This window comes from Cnephaeus nilssonii, assembly GCF_951640355.1.
Source record: "Cnephaeus nilssonii genome assembly, chromosome: 16".
Lineage (NCBI taxonomy): Eukaryota > Metazoa > Chordata > Mammalia > Chiroptera > Vespertilionidae > Cnephaeus > Cnephaeus nilssonii.
The window spans coordinates 54847024-54869443 of record NC_137087.1 but is presented as its reverse complement, the minus strand read 5'-3'; the positions used below and the strand labels follow the sequence as shown (position 1 = coordinate 54869443).

General features: G+C 51.4%; 1 protein-coding gene across 1 annotated transcript; it reads right to left on the bottom strand.

Annotated features, from left to right (window-relative positions):
• Window positions 1-6561: 6561 nt before the first annotated feature.
• PNLIPRP1 (pancreatic lipase related protein 1) lies at window positions 6562-19112 on the bottom strand (the record flags this gene model as incomplete). The annotated part of the gene is made up of 12 exons (XM_079792991.1): window positions 6562-6625; window positions 7227-7394; window positions 7961-8069; window positions 10498-10627; window positions 11581-11699; window positions 13153-13272; window positions 13373-13492; window positions 14032-14140; window positions 15620-15754; window positions 17788-17913; window positions 18397-18551; window positions 19064-19112. 12 exons carry the CDS (start codon window positions 19110-19112, stop codon window positions 6562-6564), a joined length of 1404 nt encoding a protein of 467 aa, XP_079649117.1.
• Window positions 19113-22420: the final 3308 nt, after the last annotated feature.

The following is a 22420-nucleotide window of genomic DNA, read 5'->3' as shown; positions in this document are numbered from 1 at the left end:
GCCAAAAGATTGTGTTTCTGGGTGAGAACAGGGAACATCGAGCCTCCTGTTCAAAATCCCTTCGGAGACAGGAGCCCAAGCCCGTGTCGGTGCCTGTGGGCACTGGCAGGAATGGGCGTCTGCAGGTTTGCCGTTCCCGGGAGGCGCCGGGGTATGAGGACACGCGCCTCCTCTTCTCCGGGGGTGGGCTGGGTGGAGAGCAGCCTCCCAGGGACCTGGACAGAGAACAAAGGCAACCCTGTTGAGCAAGAAAGCGTGAAACAAACACTGTTGAAGTAGACAGCTTTGTTTGGAAAACATATAGTCTGTTTCCAAAGAATTTCTGAGCTGCGCGGACTGAACTTTGACCTGCAGATAAGAAGGCGGAGGTGGCCCGGCCTGCCTCTTGCAGGATCGGGGACCAAGCCTGCAACCCAGGCATGTGCCCTGACCTGGAATCGAACCGCGACCTCCTGGTTCATAGGTCGACGCTCAACCACTGAGCCACACCGCCGGGCCGAGTTTCTCTCTGTTGCTCACTGAATTCCAGGCGCACCGGCCGGGCTGGCCTTGTGTGAAGTTTTTGAAAGTGCCCACCCCGGGGTCTTTGCATATTCTGTTTCCTCTTCCCAATACATACCATCCCCACTCCTTTCTGACCTAAGTCAAAGCATCCCCCCTCCGCCAAGAAGCCTTCCTCACTGCCCAGAGTGGTACCAGGTCTTCCTTTACATTCTAGTCATGTTCCCATCTTTCTTCCATGGGACAGATCCCAGCTGGTAAGCATATTTCTGTGACTGTCTGCTTAGACCTTGCCTTGGTGGGAGGGTCGCGGTGTGTATGGTCATTCCGGTGTGGCCAGAGCCTAGCACCTGGCAGGTGCCGTGACCACTGTTGGAGCAGGCACTGCTGGAGGAAAGGATGGGACCTTGGAAGCGAATGACTCATGGGGCTGGTGAGCTGGATAACTTCCAGACCTCTCCTGCCTTCCCCTCCCCGCCCTGTGGCCGGGAGGATGCTTCTGTGGCCTCCCTTGGCCTTGGCCTTGCCCTTGGCCCTCTGGTTGGGTTCAGCCAATGGGAGGCGCCCCAGGGAGGTCAGAGGGGAGGAGGAAGGGTTAGAGTATTTCTACCCAGGCTCCCTCCCATCTGGGGTTGGGCCGCGTTGCACTTCTCTCCCGAGGACTGCAGCTCCCTCCCATGGACCCAGCGCCTTCCATGTTCTTATGACAGCGCCCTCCCTCCGGGCTTCAGGCCACCAGGATGTGAGAGCTCCCAGCTGCTGCTGAGCCCTGTCCACCTCTGTAGCTTGTCCCTTAGATAAGCCCTTGGAGGGGGCCATCTCGTTGCCACTGGGGCTCCTCACAGGTGCAGCTGGCCACTGGACTCCCCCCGGAGGGAGGATGTGGTTCAGAGGCCTGGGGTCCACCTGGGGTCCACCTGGGGGGACCAGCTAGGCTTTGGGTTCCTTCCTTTCCTGACTCCATAATGAGGATTTCTGTCCTCATCAGGGACGGGCTCAGAATTGTGTAGTTCTTGGGTTTCTGGTTCTGCAACCCACACTGGTAGCAGCCAACCTATTCTGTGGTTTGGGTGCAGTTTTTGCCAAAGGTTTAGTACGTTATCTTCAAATAATCAGTGGGTCCCCTCACCATGCCCTCCTGGTTCCAGCCACAGATTGGTCCAGGAGTCAGGGAACTGCTCATCTGGTCAACAGCCACCCCCAGAGGGCAGAGCTGGAGAGAAAGGGGAGGGAGTTAGTTCAGCCCTTGCTCTTTCCAGGTCCCCAGGCCCTGTTCTACATGCCAAGGGCAGATGGTGGTCACCCCTCTCCTCCAGGGACTCACCGAGGCAGGTTTATTCACTGTAAGGAAAAACTTTCCAAAGGTTATTAGAGTCATTAGGAAACAAGAGTTTCTCAGTGGGGTTCGCTCCCCGTCTCGCCTGGGTAACATTACGATGAGCAGAGGCGGACAGAAGCCAAGAATCAGGTGAGGGTCGATTAGAGGATCTACTTTTAAGGTCCTTTTCAAATCTGGGCTCCTACAAGACATTTTGGAAACTGAAACCTAGAGAAAAGACCTCCCTTTTCTACTCAAGCAACAGTCACCCGAGTAAGCACACCATCCGAAACCCCCTTCCCGAGGAGAAGAAATCACCCAAGAGGTGACAAAATCCAAGGTAATGAGAATAAGCTGAGCAAACACATCTGGGGAGTGTAACCCCGAGGACAGGTGTTGAGGGCTGAGCGTTGGAAAGGGGTTGGGTGGCCTAGGTCAAGTGGTGTCCTGGGAGGAAATGGCAGTGATCCAATCGTAGCTCTTAGAGCTGTCAATGCTCAAGAAAGAGAGCACCTGTTTAGTCCCACTCTACAGCCAAGACCACCGAGGTCCTGAAAGGTTAAAGGGCTTCCTTTAAGGCAATCAGAAGAGCAGGCATTGGTCGTAGGGCCCCACCTCCTACTATGCTGCTCTCCTCTCCTTTTGTAGGTCTCCGTGGATGACCTGTGAAATGGGTAGAATCTAGACCACTGATTTGGGAACATTGCCCCTGCCCCAAGCTGCCCCCTGGTCTCTCTGGCAGGGTGGCCTAAAGCAGGCCAGGGGGGCCCCAGGCTGTCTCCCATCTGCCTGCCATGGCAGGGCCAGCTCAGCTCCCCTCTCCTTTCTGGGGACCTGAGGTTCTGAGATTCCGCCAGCTGTCTGCCCTGGGAAGAAGGGGAAGGCCAGCACCTGTGGGAAAAGTCGTTCACTGCCACCTGTTGGCTGGTGGCAGCAGGGTCAGGGCCTGGGGGAGCCCTGCCAGCTGGCATAGCAGCTGCCTAGGGCGGGGGGGGGGGGGGTGGCTTGGGTCCTCCCCCTACACCCTGGGCCTGTTGAAAGTCTGTGTATTCCTCTGCTTCAGCACCTCTTTTATGTGTGCCCTCCAGTCCCCTGTCCTTGTCCTCGCCTTGCCCTTGCGAAGCTGCCATCACCTCTCTCTAGGTGCCTGCCCCTCCCCCTTCAGGTCACCCTCCCCGCAGCTGCTTCCCAGCTTAATCCTGTGGTGCTCCCTATGCCCTCAGGTGCATGTCTCACGTGTTTGTTCATTCATGCATGTCTGTTTTTTAAAAAATTATGTTTTTATTGATTTCAGAGAGAGGAAGGGAGAAAGAAAGAGAGGGAGAGAGAGAGACAGAGAGAGAGAGATGTAGAGACAGAGAAACATCGATCAGCTGCCTCCTGCACACTCTCTACTGGGGATCGAGCCCACCATCCCAGGCATATGTCCTGACTGAGAATCAAACCTGTGACCTCCTGGTGCATGGGATGAGCTCAACCACTGAGCTGCACTGGCCAGGCACTTACGTCTGTTTTTATGTGGCTACAACGTGCGGGGCGCTCTTCCAGCCTTGAGGGATGTTCTTACAACAGTGAGCAGAGCATCCTCCCTCCCTGTCCTCATGCGGCCGATGGTCCATGGGGCACAGACACCGAGTGCCTACAAATCAATACGCAACTACAAAGGAAGACAGCCCATGAAGAGGGCCTGCCCCAGGCTATGTCATTTGGGCTTTTTCTAAAGAGAATAACGTGGGGTATCAGGTAAAATTGAGGTGGCGTCCAAGCTCCTAAACCAGGAATAGCAAGTTGGCCACTGTTAGGGGTTGGATTATGGTCCCCCCCAAAAGATATGTTGCGAGTCCTAACTCCCAGGATCTGAGAACAGGACCCTGTTTGGAGATAGGGTCTCCACACAGGAAAGAGGAGTCAGGTCCGGCTGGCTGGTGTCCTTACAAAAGGGGAAATTTGGACCAGTGACAGGCGCGCAGGGAGAACACCGTGTGGACGTGAAGGAAGGAGCTGCGATGCTTCTCCCAGCCGAGGCGTGGCCAGCTCTTCCCAGAGATCCCCGGAGCCAGGCCTGCGGAGCCCGGGAGCCCGGGCTCGGACTTCCAGCCCCCAGAGCTGTGAGAGAATGCATTTTATTGCTTGAGTCATCCAGTCGTTGGTTGAGTCATCCAGCCGGTGGCACTTCATTATGACAGCCTGAGGTGACTCATCAGGCCACCACGTGGCCCCTGCCGGCTTCATCGCCGCCACCCCCCCTCTGTACAGTCACATCCATGGAAGAAGGACTCGCTGTTCTGGAATGAACTTGCTTTTCCCTCTTCTGAGCACCTGCACCCGCGGTTCCCCCTGCCAGGGAGGCGGCTGCCTCTCCATCTGCCCCGAGGAACCTGTCCCCGAGGTCTCCCTCCCAGGCCTGCCTCCCGCCCCGCCAGGCTCAGTCCTCCACCATCCCTCCCTCTTCTCCATATTTGCTCCTCCAGGTCCCAGAGCCCACTCTCTGCTCTCAAAGCCTGGGACCCTGGGCATGGCGTCCAGTGTCAGTCCCAGATGCCGCTCCCAGGTTCCCCGGGCCTGGGGCCTGAGTGAACACGTGGGTGCCGCCCTTGCTAAAAGTTCTCACCACCCCGGGGACCCTGTCATGAGCCTCCCTTCATTGCACATCGACCCAGGAAACAAGAGTCTTGCGGCAAAGGACCGCAGGAGAGAGAAAGCTTTGTCTGTTTCCTGGGTTACAATGTGGATTGTCATCAAAACGAAAACACAAAATTAACAATTTCTCAGAGACGAGTAGGCCTACAGCCCTGGGAGAGGAGCCCCTGTTTGCATATCACTGAATACTGTATGCCAGCAGGGCTCCACGTGGGAATCACCCGAAGGCCCTTCAAAAAGGCCTGTGCCCAGCCCTGGCCGGGGTGGCTCCGTTGGTTGAGAGTCATCCCATGCACCGAAAGGTCACTGGTTTGATTCCCGGTCAGAGCGCATACCCAGGTTGCAGGTTCAATCCCCAGCTCAGCCTCCATCCGGTGCCTCCCTGCCCAGAGCACATGGCCACCACTGGGCCTGCAGCCAAGACCCAGGTCACCCCAGGTCACCCCAAGTCACCCCAAGTCATCCATGGCTCAGGGCAGTGCTTTCACTGAGTGCCTAGTATGTAGCCCACAGCCTTGGGGGGGCCTGTTTAAACATTGTTCTCCCCAAGTCATTGGCCATGTCTGTGAGCCTGGAGAGGAGGTGAGACAGGCTGTCACCTGTGGCCAACCAGTCCCACCCCCTCCATTATGCCTCCGGTTTCCTCTCTGTCCTTATAGTCCTCTCTCCTCTTGCCTGGATATCGCAGGGGCCTCCTCCTCCTGGCTGGCCCCCCAGCCTGCAGTCTTCTTGCAAGCCTTGGCCTAGACCCGAGGATGGTGCCGAGCCTTCCCTGCCTTGCTCCTCCCCGCTCTGGGCCACCCTGTCCTGGGACATCCTTGCTTTGGGCATCTCTCCCACTGTGCTCACCTGGAGGCCTGCATGGAAGAGGACTGAATGGAAGGCTCTGCTCTCCTCACCCTCCAGAGCCAGCCCAGAGCTGGTGGCTGGTAGCGCTCTGTTGATGGAGCGCTTTTGCCAGGATGGTGCTGCCTTAGCCAGGGTGTCGGTTCACGGCCAGTGCTGGGCAGAACTGTGAGCAAGGGGCCCCTGCCCGGTGCCCCCGCGCCCACCCTCATCATTACCACTTTCATTGAGCACTTGCCTCATGCCCTGCATTGTGAGGCCCTCACTACCGTCGCTCCTTTATCCCTCACAACATCCACTGGAACCGCCGTGTGGGATGCGAGGTCTGGTGGCCAAGAGGGGAGCCACTCTGGGGAGGGGTGACTTGCCTAGACCTGCACAGCCCCCTGGGGATGATCACAGGACAGGCCGGGCCACCTTAAAGAATACCCCCCTCCCAGGAGAAGAACACCTGTGTGGGGGGGCCCACAGGGAGGTCGGAGCCGCTGAGGGCTCCTTGGTGGTTTGGGACCATAGAGTGACAGGAAGTGTCCCTCCTCTTAGAAGCCTTTCGTCCTCAGTGCTGAGCTGCCCGGGGGTGGCGCCTGCCAGGCAGGTAGAGAGGGCTCCGAGGCAGCCGGCCCAGGGACAGGGGCCTGGGAGCCTGTCCGTGCTGCGCAAATGTGCCCATCACAGCCTCTGGATGCTGGAGCCCTATGCCTCACCAAGAGCCGGGCCACCAAGTGGTCCCATCACCACAGAATTTACCACCACGAAGGCCACGTCATAGCATGGTCCTTCCCATGACACAGCATGGTCTTTCACATGCCACAGTATGGTGTTTCATGCCTTCCATGATCCCTCAAGGTGATGGCAGAGTCGGGGAGGAGATGTGGAGTTGGAGTTAGGGGCCCGGCCCTCAGTCCTGAGGGGACTCTGATTCACCCTGTGTGCTTGAACAGCAAGACCCCAACATGAGCCTCAGTTTCCTCCCCTGTCTGATGAAAGGCTTTGCTGAGGCACAAACACCCACCTCTCAGGTGAGGCGGGAACAGTGGCCATGAGGACCAAGGAAGCTGAGGGAAAGGGTATGTGGTCAGAAGTCAACGGCAAGAAACCCAAACAGATGGAAATGCTCAGGACATTTGGGAGTTTTAAGATGTTCCGTTCCCAAATGTCCCTGCAGGGGGCAGCTGATATCAGAGACAGACTGTGCGGAGACTGATGCATCATTGGATTTTATTGATGTTAACACAGCGACCAATTGTGCCTGGCGTCTAACAGGGCGTGAGAGTGAGCAGGACGTCTTCCCTCACAGTGTCTGTGCTACAGAAGTTGTACCTGTGGAGAAAAGGAGCCCTCTTTAAGTGCTGGGCTTGCTTATGTGGTGATTGGACTTGTTCAGCAAAGGGATTTGCTGATTCACAATTCCAAAGCAAGGAGGGAAGTGCTAGGGTTATAGCCTCAGCCAATCACTGGGGAAGTGTTTGCCTTCTGGGCTGCCAGTGACAGGCAGCTGGGCTCTGGGACAGGCCAGCTGTTACTCAGAAGTGGCCCTGGTCTCTGGGTCCTCTGTCCCCTCTTCTCCTCCATAAGCACATGCAGGCCCTGCACAAACACTGGTTTCCAGCTGGGCTCACCCCCGGGGACCCGGCTGACCAGTCTAGTAGCTACAGTACATTGAGCTCTTAATGACACGCAGTGGGATCCTCACGAGTCTTACATCACAGGAGAGGGAACCGAGGCACAGAAGGCTCTCCGTTAACAAATGGAAGAACCAAGAAGCAAATATCTGATGCCATCGGCCACATTTCTGTGGTAGAGTCCCACTTCAGACCTGTCTTGACCTTGCCTTCCATAACTTGACTTTTTGGGCTGAGCTGTCCCTACAAACAGGAATCTCAGCAAACACCCTTAGGCACAAGCCGGCAAAGATACATACACAGTCTTCTCTTCTCCCTTTTGCACGGTGATCTTGGATGCACCCACTTTGGGGAGGGTGGGGTTTATCACATGGTTATTCCAAATGAACTTGACTTTCTGAATTGTTCCCACGTCCACATCTGCGTCAAACTCATTGGAATGGGTGGAGCCTGGTTTGATGACCCCCCTTGAAAGAGAAATAGGAGCATTTTTCTTCACAGAAACAACTTCCAGTGACCAAATAAGGCCACGCCACTCTTTCCTACTCTGAATTAATGAGAGTATTTTTCCAAATTGATTCCCCAATAAAGGATGGAGACATGGGAAAGCCAGAAATCAAACCATTATTTAAGTGATGGTTACTCAAACTCAGGTCAATTTCTCTTCAAAACTTTCTTATAGAAAATTATATAATTCCTTCACATGGTTTTTTTTTCTGGAAGAATTATTTATATAGTGACAAGTTATCCACTTGTTTTAATGTAAGCACATGCTACTAAACAAAATAGAAAGCATGATATCTGGAGTAATAATTAGATTTGTTTTAAAAATATGATCTATTGCGTGAGAGAATGAAATGCCTGGATTTATAATAGAGGGGAAAAGTTATTAGTGGGAGTCTGAAATGAACTTCAGTTCACAAAGGAAAGAATTTAAAATCCATTGACAGATAAAGAGATGAGCATTTAAGTGATGGATCTGAAGGCCCTGTATGTCATCAGATGAGATGGGGCGCTAAGATAGGAAATTTACCTGAAGATGTCATATTGGTGAGTGTTACCCTTACTTCCAAACAGAGCAACTTTGACCTGACCAGTGACCATTCTCCCAGACACGGTGACGGAAACCCCGTATCTCCAGCCTGCACAGGGGATGGAAGAGTTCGGGTTATTCATGCACAAAATACTTGACCCACATCTCAGATGCCTGTCTCTGTCCCTTACATCGATGGAGGCATCGAAGTGTAAGAGATTCTACGTGTTAATCTGCAGCTCAAAGTAGGCCCTGAGGGGAAATATGTATTTAGCAGTGTCTCCCTTCAGATCTGCATGGCCCAGTCAAGGGGCCACTAGCCAGACATGGCTGCTGAAATGGAAATACAATTAAATCAAATTACAAGTTTAGTTCTGCAGTTTCACTAGCCACATGCTGAGTGCTACATTGCCGCATGGGGTTAATGCCTCTTCTTTCACTGCAGAAAGTTCTCTGGGATAGGGCTGTTCTGAGTGACAGTCCCATGAGTTAAGGTGAAAAGAGAAAAGACGCTCATGCCCTCACCTGGAACTCTAGCTCAGCAGTGCAGTCCTGGGAGCCTGGAGAGGGCAGGGTCCTTCGGCCTGGCCTGCGGGGATCGGGCTGAAACTGGCTCTCCTACATCCCCCAAGGAGTCCCAGATTGTGAGAGGGCGCAGGCCAGACTGAGGGACCCCATCGGTGCATGATTGGGGCTGGGGAGGGACTGCGGGAGGACTCCAGGGCGTGTCTGGCCCACCTCGCCCAGTCCCAATCAGTCGTACCCCAGCAGCAAGCTATCCTACCAGTCTGAGCGTCTGCCCCCTGCTGGTCAGTGCACATCATAGTGACTGGTCAAACAAACGGTCAGACACATGGCATATTAGGCTTCTATTATATAAGATAACCACAAACTAACATAATCTATATACATATAACCACACACTCACATACACAAACACACACTCATATACACATGTACACACACATCACACATCCTTTGTATAAACAAACACACATACAGCTCTAACTGGTTTGGCTCAGTGGATAGAGCGTCGGCCTGCAGACTGAAGGGTCCTGGGTTGGATTCTGGTCCAGGGCACATGCCCGGGTTGTGGACTCCATTCCCAGTAGGGGGTGTGCAGCAAGCAGCTGATCAATGATTCTCTCTCATCATTGATGTTTCTATCTCTCTCTCCCTCTCCCTTCCTCTCTGAAATCAATAAACATATATTTTTTAAAAACACACACACATACACACATCTTTTGCTTAATTCCTATTTGTCCTTCACATCCTCAGAGACATTGTCCCTGTCCCTGTGGTCAGGGCCCGCCAGGCACAACACCCTTATAGCTGCTGGCTCCAGTTCTGTCTTCACTGTTGGGCTATAAATCTCATGCGCAGCGTGTCTTGTTCCCCGCACCCCCAGTGTCTAGCATAGTCTGTGTTCCATCAATGAATTTTGGTTAGGGAATTAATACAAGGTGTGTGAATGCTTAGGTTGTCGTTAACTATGGGCAAGTATTTCATGCATCACTACATCAGGGGAAGGGTTGATTAACCAATGTCTTTAAAAAAATGTACCTGGTGATGGAAACGTCCTACGTCTTGATTGTGGAGGTAGTTACATGATTAGTCATTTGTCCAAACTCATAGACCTATCCACTACAAAGGGTGAATTTTGCTATAAGGAATTATGTCTCGGTAAACCTGACCTGACTATATGAGGCAGGTTTTATATTCATGTATTTATATAGTACAGTCTCTTTTTTACAGTGAAACATCTTAGGGACCCATCATGGGCAGGGTCCATGCAAAGTGACCCAAACATGCCCTGTTTGTACCCCGTGACCTAGTCCATCCAGCAGGTTTTTGAGAGAAATCACCCCTTTCTTATTCCCATCCACCCTCCACCAGAGGGGCAGCCCCTGGGTACCAGGTACTGGTGGATGGGGGGTGGGAGGGGAATGGAGAGACTGGAATTGGGCTTCTTAAGGGGCTCAGCCCAGCAAAGAGCTGGTAACAAGTAAATATTTGCTGAATTAATAGAAGAGCAGGTGTATATGTGACATAATCTTAAGAGTAAAGGGGGTCAAATATACGGTGATGGAAGAAGACCTGACTTTGGGTGGTAGGCACACAATGCAATATACAGGTGATGTATCACAGACTTGTACAATTGTACACTTGAAACCTATTTAATGTTATTACCCAATGTCACCCCAATAAATTTAATTTAAAACATGGTAAAAAGGGACCATGAACTGTGGAGCAGTAAAAATTCAGGGTAGATGCCACAGAGACATGCAACTTGCTGCTATCCCATTAGTTATACTATTTGCTTCCACTCATTTCATGCCACAGAAATAAAATAGAAGAAATGCAGGCTCTTTCTAAACTCCCAGCCGAGTCTTAAATGGGATGGTTTGGGTGGAAGTGTCCTTTTTCTAAGATAATAAAAATGTGTCCATAAATGTTTCAGGTCAGAGACAAGCCCTTCGCTCAGAACAGAAACTAAGCTTTCTTTACCCAGGAGGGAAAGTCGAGGTGCAACTTACGGGCAAAATTGCTGGAATCGCCCGTGTTCAGGAAGAATTTCTGCTGCTCCGGGCTCGCCTTGCCGGCAAATTTATCGGCGTAGTGGCCCATCTGCGGGCACCCTTCGTCTGGGCAGGGGAAGCACTTGTTCTAATGAGAAGAGATACATCAGGCTGTAAGGAGTGAATTTGTCCTTTTAAGATCCATACGTCCAGGGGAGCAATTCTTCTACAGTCTGAGCTTCTTCATTTGTAAGCAGAAGGGGATTGGAAGAGATGATCTCAAAATTACCTTCCCACGCCTGGCGTACATTACATTAGAACTGCTTGGGGAGCTTTAGAAAAGAAGGATGCCCATATTTAGAAAATAGTGGGCCCCGTGTTAGATCAATTATGCCTTCCAGGGAGTGATGTGCTGGTGAATGATTAACAGCCAACTGCGGAGCAACAACAATAAAAAAACCCAGCCAATCCCGATTGCAGTGCTTGCCAATTTCCCTGGTGTAAATACTCTCGACGGTGGCCATTTTCAGGCTACCAACATGATGTCGCTGAATGTGGCGGTGGGAAGAGACTGCTCCCACCGGCTCTCATGAGCCAGAACAGGCAGGCTCCAGAATGCCATTCCCTCCATCACTCCCTTCGCTGCTGGCTGCATAAGCACAAAGTCCCGGCCTGGCATTGAACCCCAGCCTCCGTCTTTCCTCCCACCACCACTTCGCACCTCATGTGAATTCACCTCTTGTACATTCTTCTATTCTTGCTCTGCCCTGGCCAGACATGGACACTCCTTCTCTGCCTCCAAAATGTGATTTTACCAGCCAGAGTCAAACATTGCCTCCTGCAGGCAGCCTTCCTAAATCCTCGAATGGACTGCTCTTTTCTCTGATTTTCCAGAGTCTTCCTCACCCACGTGACTCATCTAGAGTGCTAGCCACCGCCTGCCTAAAGCTTTGTATCCCGCTGCCCCACAGGACCAGGAACTCTGATGGGCCAGTCAAACCAAGGAGAGGAGGGTCAGAACCAGGAGAGCAGGTACCGCAGATTCCAAACACAGCTGGACAACGGACCCACAGTGGGACTCGGCGTGGGGCAATAACTCACAGACTTAAAGGCCCTGTAGGAAGCGCAGGGATACGCAGTGAACCCATCAGGACTGAGGATGCTGTCCGTGTAATACTTGTAGCTTCTTAGGTGATTGCAAGCCACAAAGTCCTTGGTTCCTGGGGGAACAAATGGAGAAGTCCGCACAGGTGGTCAGAGAGCTGTGACAACTTCTCTGCCTCTCCAAGTGGGATGGTTCCAAGGTGGGACTGTATTTTCAGAAATGTAAGGAAGTCCCAAATCCAGCCACCTTAATGCAGTTAGCACATAGTGGGTGCTGTCTGTGTGCTGGGCAATGGTACTGAGAATGACACATGGATTGTCCACGTCCTCCTCACCCTTCCCAGGAGGTGGATACCATCCCATCCCTAACTGCAGGAAGATCTATAGCTTACACACTCAGATTTCAGTGTACAGCTTGTAAATGGCTGAGCTGGGAATTAAACCCAAGCCCATGTGGTTCATGAGTCCACACCTCTACCCTCTGCCATCCTGTGTCCCAAGCACCAAGCTGGAGGTCCTTAAAGACATAACCAGATGTGACGTTGACCTCCTAGACATGCTAAAACCAGGGTGACAACACTTTCATGCAAATGAAAAGGAGGGTTGAGTAGCTTTAGGTGGCTGTATATGAGCATCCCTACCACTCTCCCAGCACCTCACTCCTTACAATCCTCCTTGGCTTCCATAACTCCTACCAAGGGATAGATTCCTACTTTCCAGGCCTGGGCTGAACTTGCTTGGCCATCACTGATAGATAGTTTAGGCTGCGCTAGCCATAGAAACTCTCACAAAGCTATAAAAGACAAACCTACAAGTCTTATCCTTAATATTTGCTTTGATAGTGTCCATACTTGCCAAGCCATTTTGATTGAGTTCAATAAAAATCTGTACTCCTTAGATCTGGTCAGATCACTAAGGGTTTTGACCTATATGATGCCAAATGATGCTTCTGGCTGAAAAATTTGCCTATCCATCGTACTTTTAACATTATTAGGTACAGAGTCACAGCTGTGTCTGAAGAATGCCCTTTATCCCGGGGCACTTGATCAATGACAAAGACTAACCACCTCGAATAGCCCAGTCTCCGCGCTAACCCTTCCTAAGGTGTGATTGCTTCTCATTCTTGACTCAACACTGAGGAATGGTGACTCTCACTGTGCAGATGGTTTTGCCATGGAAACTGAAACGAAGCCACTTGCATAAGCTTGAAGCATATCACTGACTCCTAAGGGAGAAATGGGCAGACACATACTCTTTGAGTCAGGATGTTAACTTTTATCGTTTTTCCTTACTTTGTTATGTGTATCTACCAATTTATTGTTGGATTTAGAGCTTTAAGCAATGGTTTGGTAATTCTTTGTTGCTTGCACACAACGTTTTAAGGAAGTACAAAATCAGTAGAGCTTAGATATAACAAATGATATATAGCTAATGTTTTCAGAAATAAGGTCTAGAAGCGGGAGGGGGGGGCGTGTATATTTTTAAAGAGCAGGGTGTTTTATTTGTTAAGATCTACTATGGGAAAGGCGCTGCTCACCCCAGGAAGGCGGTGCCCCAGTCTGGCTTTACCTGACCAGATGCCGTCCAGGTCCACAATCTGGGACAAGGCGTTCTTCTTGCATCCCGGCATCTCCTCTCCTCCATTGGGGAAGAAGTCAAGGTGACCTATCAGTTGACTCGTTCCAAAACCTGAAATGTTGGGAACAACAATGAGCTTTTCTCCAGTGCAAGGCTCTCCTGGGTAAAACCCAATTGCACATGCGCACGGCTGGAGCATCGTTGGCCTCACCCAAGGAGGGGATCAGAGGAGCCGCATCCGTGTGGATCACATCCACAAAGGCAGCATCGGAGGGATCAAGTCGGACCTCTTCAGAAGTGCCCTGGAAGCTTGCTTCTACCGGATCCAACCCTAAGAGAGATGGTCAGTGCTGCAGGCAATAGGCCTCGCTGTGGTGGCCACAGGACCGAGATGGACAGTTGCTCAGGCCACGCACCGTCTAACCAAAGGGGTGCCACCACTGGAAAGTGTCCAGTGCCATGGCCCCCTGGACACAGAGTCTCAATTGCTCATTGCAGGAGGGCTCCAGTGGCATGGATAGGGAAGGGCAGATGAACAATATGGACCCTTCTGAATTATACCAGCCCACGTTCATACCAGCCTAACGCTGCCTTTTCCTGGGTGCCCAGTCCTGCTGAGGAACCCACATCACCAGGAGACCTGGTTTTAGAGAGAAGGGACAGGGACAGAGGCAGAAGTAGCAGAGAAAACAAAGAGGAAGGAAGCCACCACCCCGTTTCCCAGGGGGCCTCCTGAAATGCTCGGTGCAAGCTCCCTGCCGCGGCCAAGGGGACAGTCTCCTCGGGGCCCGTTCTGAGCTGGGCTGCAGTCCTGTACCATGTCGTGGGGTTCCTGGGGAAAAACCCAGGGACCCGCCGCTTGGGCCTTACCGGTGATCCTGCCCAGGCCTGGAGTCCTGCTCCCTGCCTCTCCGGCCACGTGGGCTCCCAGGCTGTGGCCGATGAGGTGAACTTGGGAGGGTGAGTAGCTGTAGTTTGTCTGCGGAGGGAAGATGGCATTTTGAGGACATTTCTGTGCGGTGGTTTTTGGGACGTTCAAACCTGATACTGTCACTCCTCTGCTGAGGCCTTCCGTGGCTCCCTCTCCCCTTAGCTTCAAGTTCAAGCTCATTACCAGGGCCTCAGAGCTTTCCTGACTCAACACGTATCCTTCTAGACTCTTCTCTAGCGAACCTTTAGGGGAACTTTCAGGCCCTCAAATATGTCATGGTCTCTGATCTCTGGGCCTGGTTCAGAATTCTCTTCCTGGGGTTGTCTATCTCCCCAACTACTTGCCCAGCTCTCGTCCACACAGCTCACATCAGCCCCACTCCTGCCCCATCCGGATCAGCCCCACCCACCCACCTGCTTCCATACAGCCCGGGACTCGCCCCACCAGAACCTGACCACACTCCATTGCCAAGTCTCCACTATAAGCTCCTCCAGGGCCTGGGCCCTCATCCAACCTCTTCACCTCCTAGCACAGCTCCTGACACTGTACCCCCCAAATAGTGGATGAACAAACATAACATAGAGTTATGAGTGTCGGTCTCACTGATGTTCACCCAAATATCCTCGTTTATTGGTCTCCAGTGCCTCTCGTACAAACACCCCAGCTTTGGATTGCTGCGGGGTAGTTAGAACCAGTTGGTTCTTTCATGGACCCCTGAACTGTAAGACAGAAGTGGCTGGGACCTTCATCTGGTAGACAAAAGAGTCACTGAACATTAGTGACTTAGACAAAGCATTAGGGAAAAGGAAGACACAGCTGAATTGATTGTGCAGAAGGGGTTCCCCGCCATCAGCAGGACCCCCAACAACGGGCCGGTGGAGTGGTACCTGCTAACTGTGCACAGTCCTTTGGCTCCGCTGGCTCTCCCCGGACAACCTGTTCCCCCAAACAGAGCCCACTTGGTATAGTGGGACCCCTGGAGCTAGATGCTTGGGGGCCCAGAGATAACTCCTATTCATCTGCTCTATGATTTTGAGGGGGCAAACCAGCTAAGCTTTCTGGGCCGCAGCTTTCTTGTCTGTTAATCGAAGGCAATATAAAAGCCCCCAGTGTGGCCCTAGCCGGTTTGGCTCAGTGGATAGAGCGTTGGCCTGCAGACTGAAGGGTCCCAGGTTGGATTCTGATCAAGGGCACATGCCCGGTTGCAGGCTCAATCCCCCGTAGGGGGCGTGCAGAAGGCAGCCGGTCAATGATTGATGTTTCTGTCTCTCTCTCCTTCTCCCTTACTCTCTGAAATCAATAAAAAAATATATTTTTAAAAAGCCCCCAGTGTGAGCTCTTAGCGCTTTCCCATCCTCTCAGAAAATCCACTAAGGCGACTTTCAGAGTTTTCGAAGTAAGACGCGAGGAGAAATAGCAATTCTCTCTCGTTCTTCTTTAAATCTATAATGCCAGCGGCATCTTGACCCAAGTGAGGCCAGGGGCCCCGACTGCTTCCCGGGCGGCCCCGCCGGCCCCTCCACTCACCTTGAGCACGTCCAGCATCTGGGCCACCTGGGCGCCCACCACACGCACGTTGTTGACGGCCTGTGAGTAGGTGGTCTGCGAGCCCTTCTTCCAGTCCACGCAGATGCAGTTCACCTCCTCCACCTCGAACATGTTCTGGTGGGAGACAGCAGGCGTTACCGCGCTCCGGCCCTTGAAGCCACATCCAGCCAGGGCTCAGGGACCGTTGCTAGCAGCTACGACTGGCCATGCCCTGTCCTGGCCAGGTGGGCGCTGAGATCAACTAGACGTAGGGAAACCTGTTGTCAGTTAAGAGTCACCCCGGGTGAATGCAAACAGATTCTCTCTCCAGCTGATAGGAAAGCTGGCCACTCTGGTTTTCTCCCCCCAAATTCAATAAGGGTGCTTAGGTGGGGGAACAATTCCATCACTAAAAGAACCCCATTTTGGAAAGGGAAGGCCTCAAGGGCAATCTCTGGGGGCCAGTGTCTAAATGTCCTTGTGGGTCTGACCTCGAGGGGCCCTTTCAGCCTCTTGGCAACGCTGCTGCCAATCACCAGGCTTGCCTTCAGCCCGGCCTGCTGGGCATTGACTCAGTTGGACGGTAGAGGGAAGCATTGCTGATTTTAGGGTCAGGAAAGCATAGAAGTTCATGGAGAGAACACATGCTGACATATTTGAGAAATAGAACTGCCCTGATTTTAAAGCAGAAGAAGAATTCTGAAAGGAAAACTTCCTGGAGGTTAAAGGAACTGATCATCGAAGGTTAGAAGTCCCGCCAGGCAGTGCGCATGGCCAGCTGGAATTTGAACTGGTCCTACAGAGACAGGAAGCATGGAACAGATGTGGGACCTCAGAGGGAAGGCGGCGGAGGGTGGGTAGGTGGGAAGAGATCAACCAATGAACTTGCATGCATAGATGCATAACCCTTGGACACAGACAATGGGGTGGTGAAGGCCTGGGGCGGAGGGCAGGGCTGGGTTAGAATAGGTCAATAGGGAGAAAAAGGGAGCATGTGTCCTTCTTTCAACAATAAAGATTAAAAGAAGAAAAGAGCCCTGGCCGGTTTGGCTCACTGGATAGAGCATCAGCCTACGGACTGAAGGGTTCCAGGTCCGATTCCGGTCAAGGGCACAATGCCTGAGTTGCAGGCTCGATCCCCAGTGGTAGGAGGCAGCCGATCAATGAGTTTCTCGCATCATTGATGTTTATCTCTCTCTCCCTCTCCCTTCCTCTCTGAAATCAATAAAAATATATTTTAAAAAGAAAAGAAAAGAAAAACAGCCCTACAAATGTAAAATCCACTCTGAATCTTTTCACATCTACGATCCTAATCTGTGCGATCACACACACAGGGATACAGGAGGTTTTTCCGCAGGACTTTTATTTTAAAGCAACCCCGAGGAACCTCTGGAGAACTGGGGCATCAGCTATATCATACAGCATATACTCAAAAGTGCTTATTCATGGTGAGACAGAGTTAAATGCCTGGAAAGCCACGGGCAAACACAGAATGCCTTCAATTTTCTGGTTTGTAACTTTTCCCGGTGGCGTTATAGATCAGAGTTACTGATGGTGTGCTGGGCAAATGCTTCGGTGCCAGGAAAGTTGACCGAACCGTGTATACACAAAAAGAAGGGAGAATGGCATATTCTGTGTGTGTGCCTGTGCACATGTGTCCCGTGTGTCTGTGTGTTTGCATGTGCATGCATGTGCACATGAGTGTGTTTGCCTGTTGCCTGTTCTTCTGACCAACAGGTGCTATGTTACATACAACGTGGGCAGTTTGTATGCTGCCTTTTTAGTCACCGGCCAATCTCAGTTTTTCATTCTCACAGAAATGGCCCTAGCAATGCGTGCCTGACTCTCAGGGGCGGGGGAAAGATCTGAACAAAAAGAACAGAATTCCTCCTTGACAGGAATTCCATGCGCCCTCACTGGACATGGCAGCCGACAACACTTAACCTTGATTTAGCCAGAAGCAAGGACGCGTCTGTCCGCATAGCAGATGTCATCATTTCGGGCTCCAGATGCAGTCCAGTGGAAAGGAAATTTTACTTTCGTAAAGAGGAGCTGAATTGCCTTTCGAGCTCATTTACTGCGACTGCTTAAAGGGATGCAGGGACGTTGGCGGGACACAGTGGCCGCGGCTGGCAGAGCGGGCCACCGGGACGGGAGCTGGCCCCTACCTTGCACATCTTCAGCACCCAGCTCTCATCGCCCTTGTCTATGAAGCCATGGATGATGAACCGGGTCTTTCTGTCTGTTTGAAAATTCGATGCCTCAATCGTTGATGGATCAGAGGGAAGGAGATTCTGTGACAAACGCAGAGGGATTGCATGTTTTGGCAGCCCAACCACTCAGGACTGCCTCTCTCTTCCATTTTCTACGTGTCCCAATGCTATAGCCTTCCAAGATGTAGCACAAAGGCCCCCTCTTCCATGAAGCCCACCCTGACCTCCCTTTTCCTGCCCCATCTTCTCATGTCAGGACTCACTGCCTCCACTGGGTCTGGATTATGGCTCAAGGTCATACCTTTCCCAGCATTCTTTGGTAAGCTCATCGCCCCAAACTGAATCCCGTACCTAGCTAGAGGTTCTGGGGAATGTGAGCCATTCATTCATTCAAGCCAACTTTTTACTGAACACCTACTCTGTCCAGGCGTGAGGGTGCAGCTGAGGGCTGGGGTGGGGCAGTGCTCTGGAGGAGGTAGGTACAGAGGGAAGAAACTCCTGGTGTGCGGGGTGGGCACAGCCCCTCCCCCGGCTACAATGGTGTTGAAATGACAGCGGCCTCACCTGGAAGGTGTCTGGGTTCTCGTTGGTGTAGAGCAGGAAGCGGGTGCCGATCTTCTCGGGGCTCCAGGGAAGGACTTTCAGGGGCCTGATCACAGTCCCACCCCAGGGCTCAGAGTCGGAAAAGCAGCCGAGCTGACCATAGCAGATTTCCTTTCCTGTGGAGAAAGGTGGCTTGCTCAAGGGTTAACTCTGGACCTGGCATCTGGGACGTCATTGCTGCTCAGCCTGGTCACTCCCCCGCCTGGGGACAGTCTGAAGACCGTGCAGACACCCACCTCTGCCCCACCCGTATTTTCTTGCCCCTAGTGCCACCTTCTGGTCCGGGACCAGTCCCACTGAGTCAAAGGTCTGTGTCCCATCTCAGCTCTTCATATATATTTATCTAACAAACGTGGGGACGGGCACTGGTAAGTCAGTTTGTTAATTCGGGCAGATGTTTAATGCTTTCCCTAGAAAAGTCTGGCCTAGGGCACCCCGGGCATGAAGGCAGGATGCTGGGGAGATGCTGCAAAGCAGGTCCCCTCACAATGGCCTCGCTCCCAGGTAGTGCCAGCCCCACCCGCCTCTTTCTGGATCTAAAGTTGTTCCCAGCTGCCTCAGTTTCTCTGGCCAGAGCTGAGATGTTGGGCTCCAGTTCTCCCCAGGGGGCAGGTGTGCTGTTTCTCACCTTGGGCTGCTCCCAGCAGAAAGAGCGCGATTGCCCAGATGCTCACCATCTGCAATACATTCAGATGTTACCAGCCTCATCAAGTGGTGCCAGGGCAATGAGCAGACTCAGGGATGCCAGGCTATTCGCCCGGCCTCTCCTCCACAGATCATGGGAGAATGGCAAGGGGGACTTACCCTGTAGACGGTCCAGGCTTCCTCTCCCTCTGGATCCAGTGCCCAGGCCGGCTTTTATACCGCAGCTTTATCGTCTGGACGCCACCTCAAGGAAACAGCAGGTGATGATAAAACATGCTGTGTGCACTTAATAGCTTAATCTGCACAAATACACAGAACGAGGTTAATAATAGTGGTCCAATCTTCCCACAAGCCTGGGAAGAGGAAAGAATGCTTGATTAAAAGGGGGTCCAAAGTCCCCAACTTTGTACCTATGAGCCTGTGCATGTGCTTGTGAGCCAAGTGGGCCCCACTTTCTGATTTCCTATTTCATCACTAAGCAGTATGCAAGTTCTAGTGAGGTCACAGCAGCAAACTGGAGGGTAGCATTTCCTGCTGAGAACAGATGGATGTGCCCTCACATACATGAATGTACATGGGAGTGTCTGACTAAGAAACACCTCCTCTCTCTGTCTCAGTCTCTGTCTCTGTCTTGTCTCTGACTCTGGCAGTCTGGTAATACCCAAGGACATGAGCTCTGGAGATAGATTCAACAGCCCCCACAATAGCCTCTGACCACAATTCCCCATTAACTCCCTGTCTCAGTTATCTACTGCGTAATGAACCAACTCAAAACATAGTGGTTTAAAACAATAGCAGCCCGGCCAGCATGGCTCAGTGGCTGAGTCAACCTAAAAATCAGGAAGTCACCATTCGATTCTCGGTCAGGGCACATGTCTGGGTTGCAGGCTTGATCCCCAGTGTAGGGCGTGCAGGAGACAGCTGATCAATGATTCTCTCTCATCATTGAATTCTCTCTCTCTCTCTCTCTCTCTCTCTCCCCCCCCTCTCCCTTCCTCTCTGAAATCAATAAAAATATATTTTTTAAAAAACAGCAGCAATTATTCTATTATCTTACTATAATTTTTAAAAAATATATTTTTATTGATTTTTAGAGAGAGAGGAAGGAAGAGAGAGAAACATGGATGTGAGATCTAAACAGTGATTCCCTGCCTCCTGCATGCTCCCCACTGGGGATTGAGCCTGCAACCCAGGCATGTGCCCGACCAGGAATCGAATCTGCACCTTCGGGTGCACAGGACAATGCTCAACCAATTGAGCCACACCAGCCAGGTCCACTGTATTTTGAATAGCTGGGTTCAGGAGACTCTAAAGCCCATGTCACCACACACGGTCACATCTGCTGGGTTTCCCCAGGTCCTCTGAAGGTTACACACCCCGCCCTGTAAGATCCAGCCTCTGTGAGGCCGTCATGAATTATCCACAGACATGCATCTGCGAGCAGCCTGGCCAGTTCACACAGCAGGCAGATAAGCCTTCTCATGGCAAACACCACTGGTGCCCTCTACCTCCTCAAGTTAAATATGCCTCAGTGTCAAAGTTCACACTTCTCCAGAGTAACCAGAACACAGGGGGTGGGCAGGGGGAGGGCAGTTAGAGAGGTTCCCCTGTTAAGAAAACAGAAAGGACTTCTCCCAAAATAACAAAGAATAGTCAGCAACAGCTATTAAGGCTTAGAGCGTGCAGTCAAGCACTTCACACATGTTCCTGAATTTAAGTCTTACAGCATCCCCATGAAGTAGGTATCATTATTTGTCTCTCTTTGCATATGTGGAAATTGAGGCACAGAGAGATAAACTGTCTCCAAAGTCACATAGATCATGAGTGATGAGATGGGATTTGAATCCAGTCTGTACAGAGTGAAGTAAGGAACTGTTGAATATTCAGTTATTTGGAGCAAGTTATCAACAAGACCTGTTGAGTGTCAACCACATAGAATAGGAAAATTAGCTACATAGAGTAAGTTGTAATAGAAAACAGATTTCCTGCTGAACTGCCAGACTTGAGCCATCTGGTTGACCTGAGCGATGAAGTATTTATGCTTTGGAAGTCTGTTCAGGTGGTCTAGGAGGGGCTGGAGCACTGGACACAAGCTGGTGACATCAGAGGCCTTTATGCTGGCCCCGGACGAGATTCGTGATAAGCTAGTGAGTAAATAGGTCAATGAGTCTACAGGAGATGTCAGATGGCCTTGACTGCCTCTCACACCTCTTTTCTTCCTGCTTCCACTTTGCCCTCCACACATGGCAATATGGGCTTCCATCCAACATGCCTGGTCCTTTCCCACCTCGGGGCCTTTGCGCTTACTGTTCCCACGGCCTGAAACTCTCTTCCCTGGACCTCCATTGGGCTGGCTCCTTCTTGTCGTTCAACAACGGGCTTTAAGGTCACCTCTTCAGTGAGGCCATCTCTGACCACCCCTGACATTTCTCCACTGTCAGCCTCCTCACTTGACCCCAGCAACTTGTTTGCGTTTTTTAGATTTCTCATGACAAGGTATCATTACCTATCTTATTTACCTGCTTATATATTTGCACTCATGCTTTTCCCACCTAGAATGCAATTCCATGAGGACAGAGACCTCATCTGTTTTGGCCACAGTTGGACCCCAGCTGCTGGCTCTGTGCCTGGCACTGACATGGTCATGAGTTAATGAAAGAATGAATGTGCCATGAATGAAGTTCACAGACATTTTCCCCTTCTTCTCAGTGAATTTGAGGGCAGAGAAAGATGAGAGGACACAGTTTTAAGAAGGAAGGGGAAAAAGAGATGTTATTCTTCAGAGAAGCAGGAAGAATTTGAACACCTGATTAGATTTAGGAGAAATAATTATATGTGATCTGTCCCCTGTGCCTTTTTCCCTTTTAGCTCACCTCACTGTCAAGTTCATCTGTGGGCTCCCACCCAAGGGAAGGACCCTACCCGTGGGGGTTCAGTGGTTGAAAGCACCATAAGAGCTGGTGTGTTTTCTGTTGGTGAGCATTTGCTTGTTTCCAATATTTTACTATTAAAAACAATGCCTTAGTGAACATTCTTATACATCTGTCACTTTCCACATGGATGGTGTATCTGTGAGGTAAACTCCTAAAGTTGAATTTCAGGGACAAAAGATCTGTCCATTTCACATATTTCTATGTATGTTGGCTATTCTCCCCCCGCTCCGTCCCCCCTCCCCCACTCTCTGAAACAACAGTGAAGTACAGACCATGAGCTATTTAAACAGTCAAGTTTTTAGGTTTTTAGAGGCATGTTATGGGTCTATGGGTTGTAAGCAACAGAAATCAATTCTGGTTAGCTACATTTAAAAAAAAAAGAGAGATTTTTTGAACGAATATTGGGG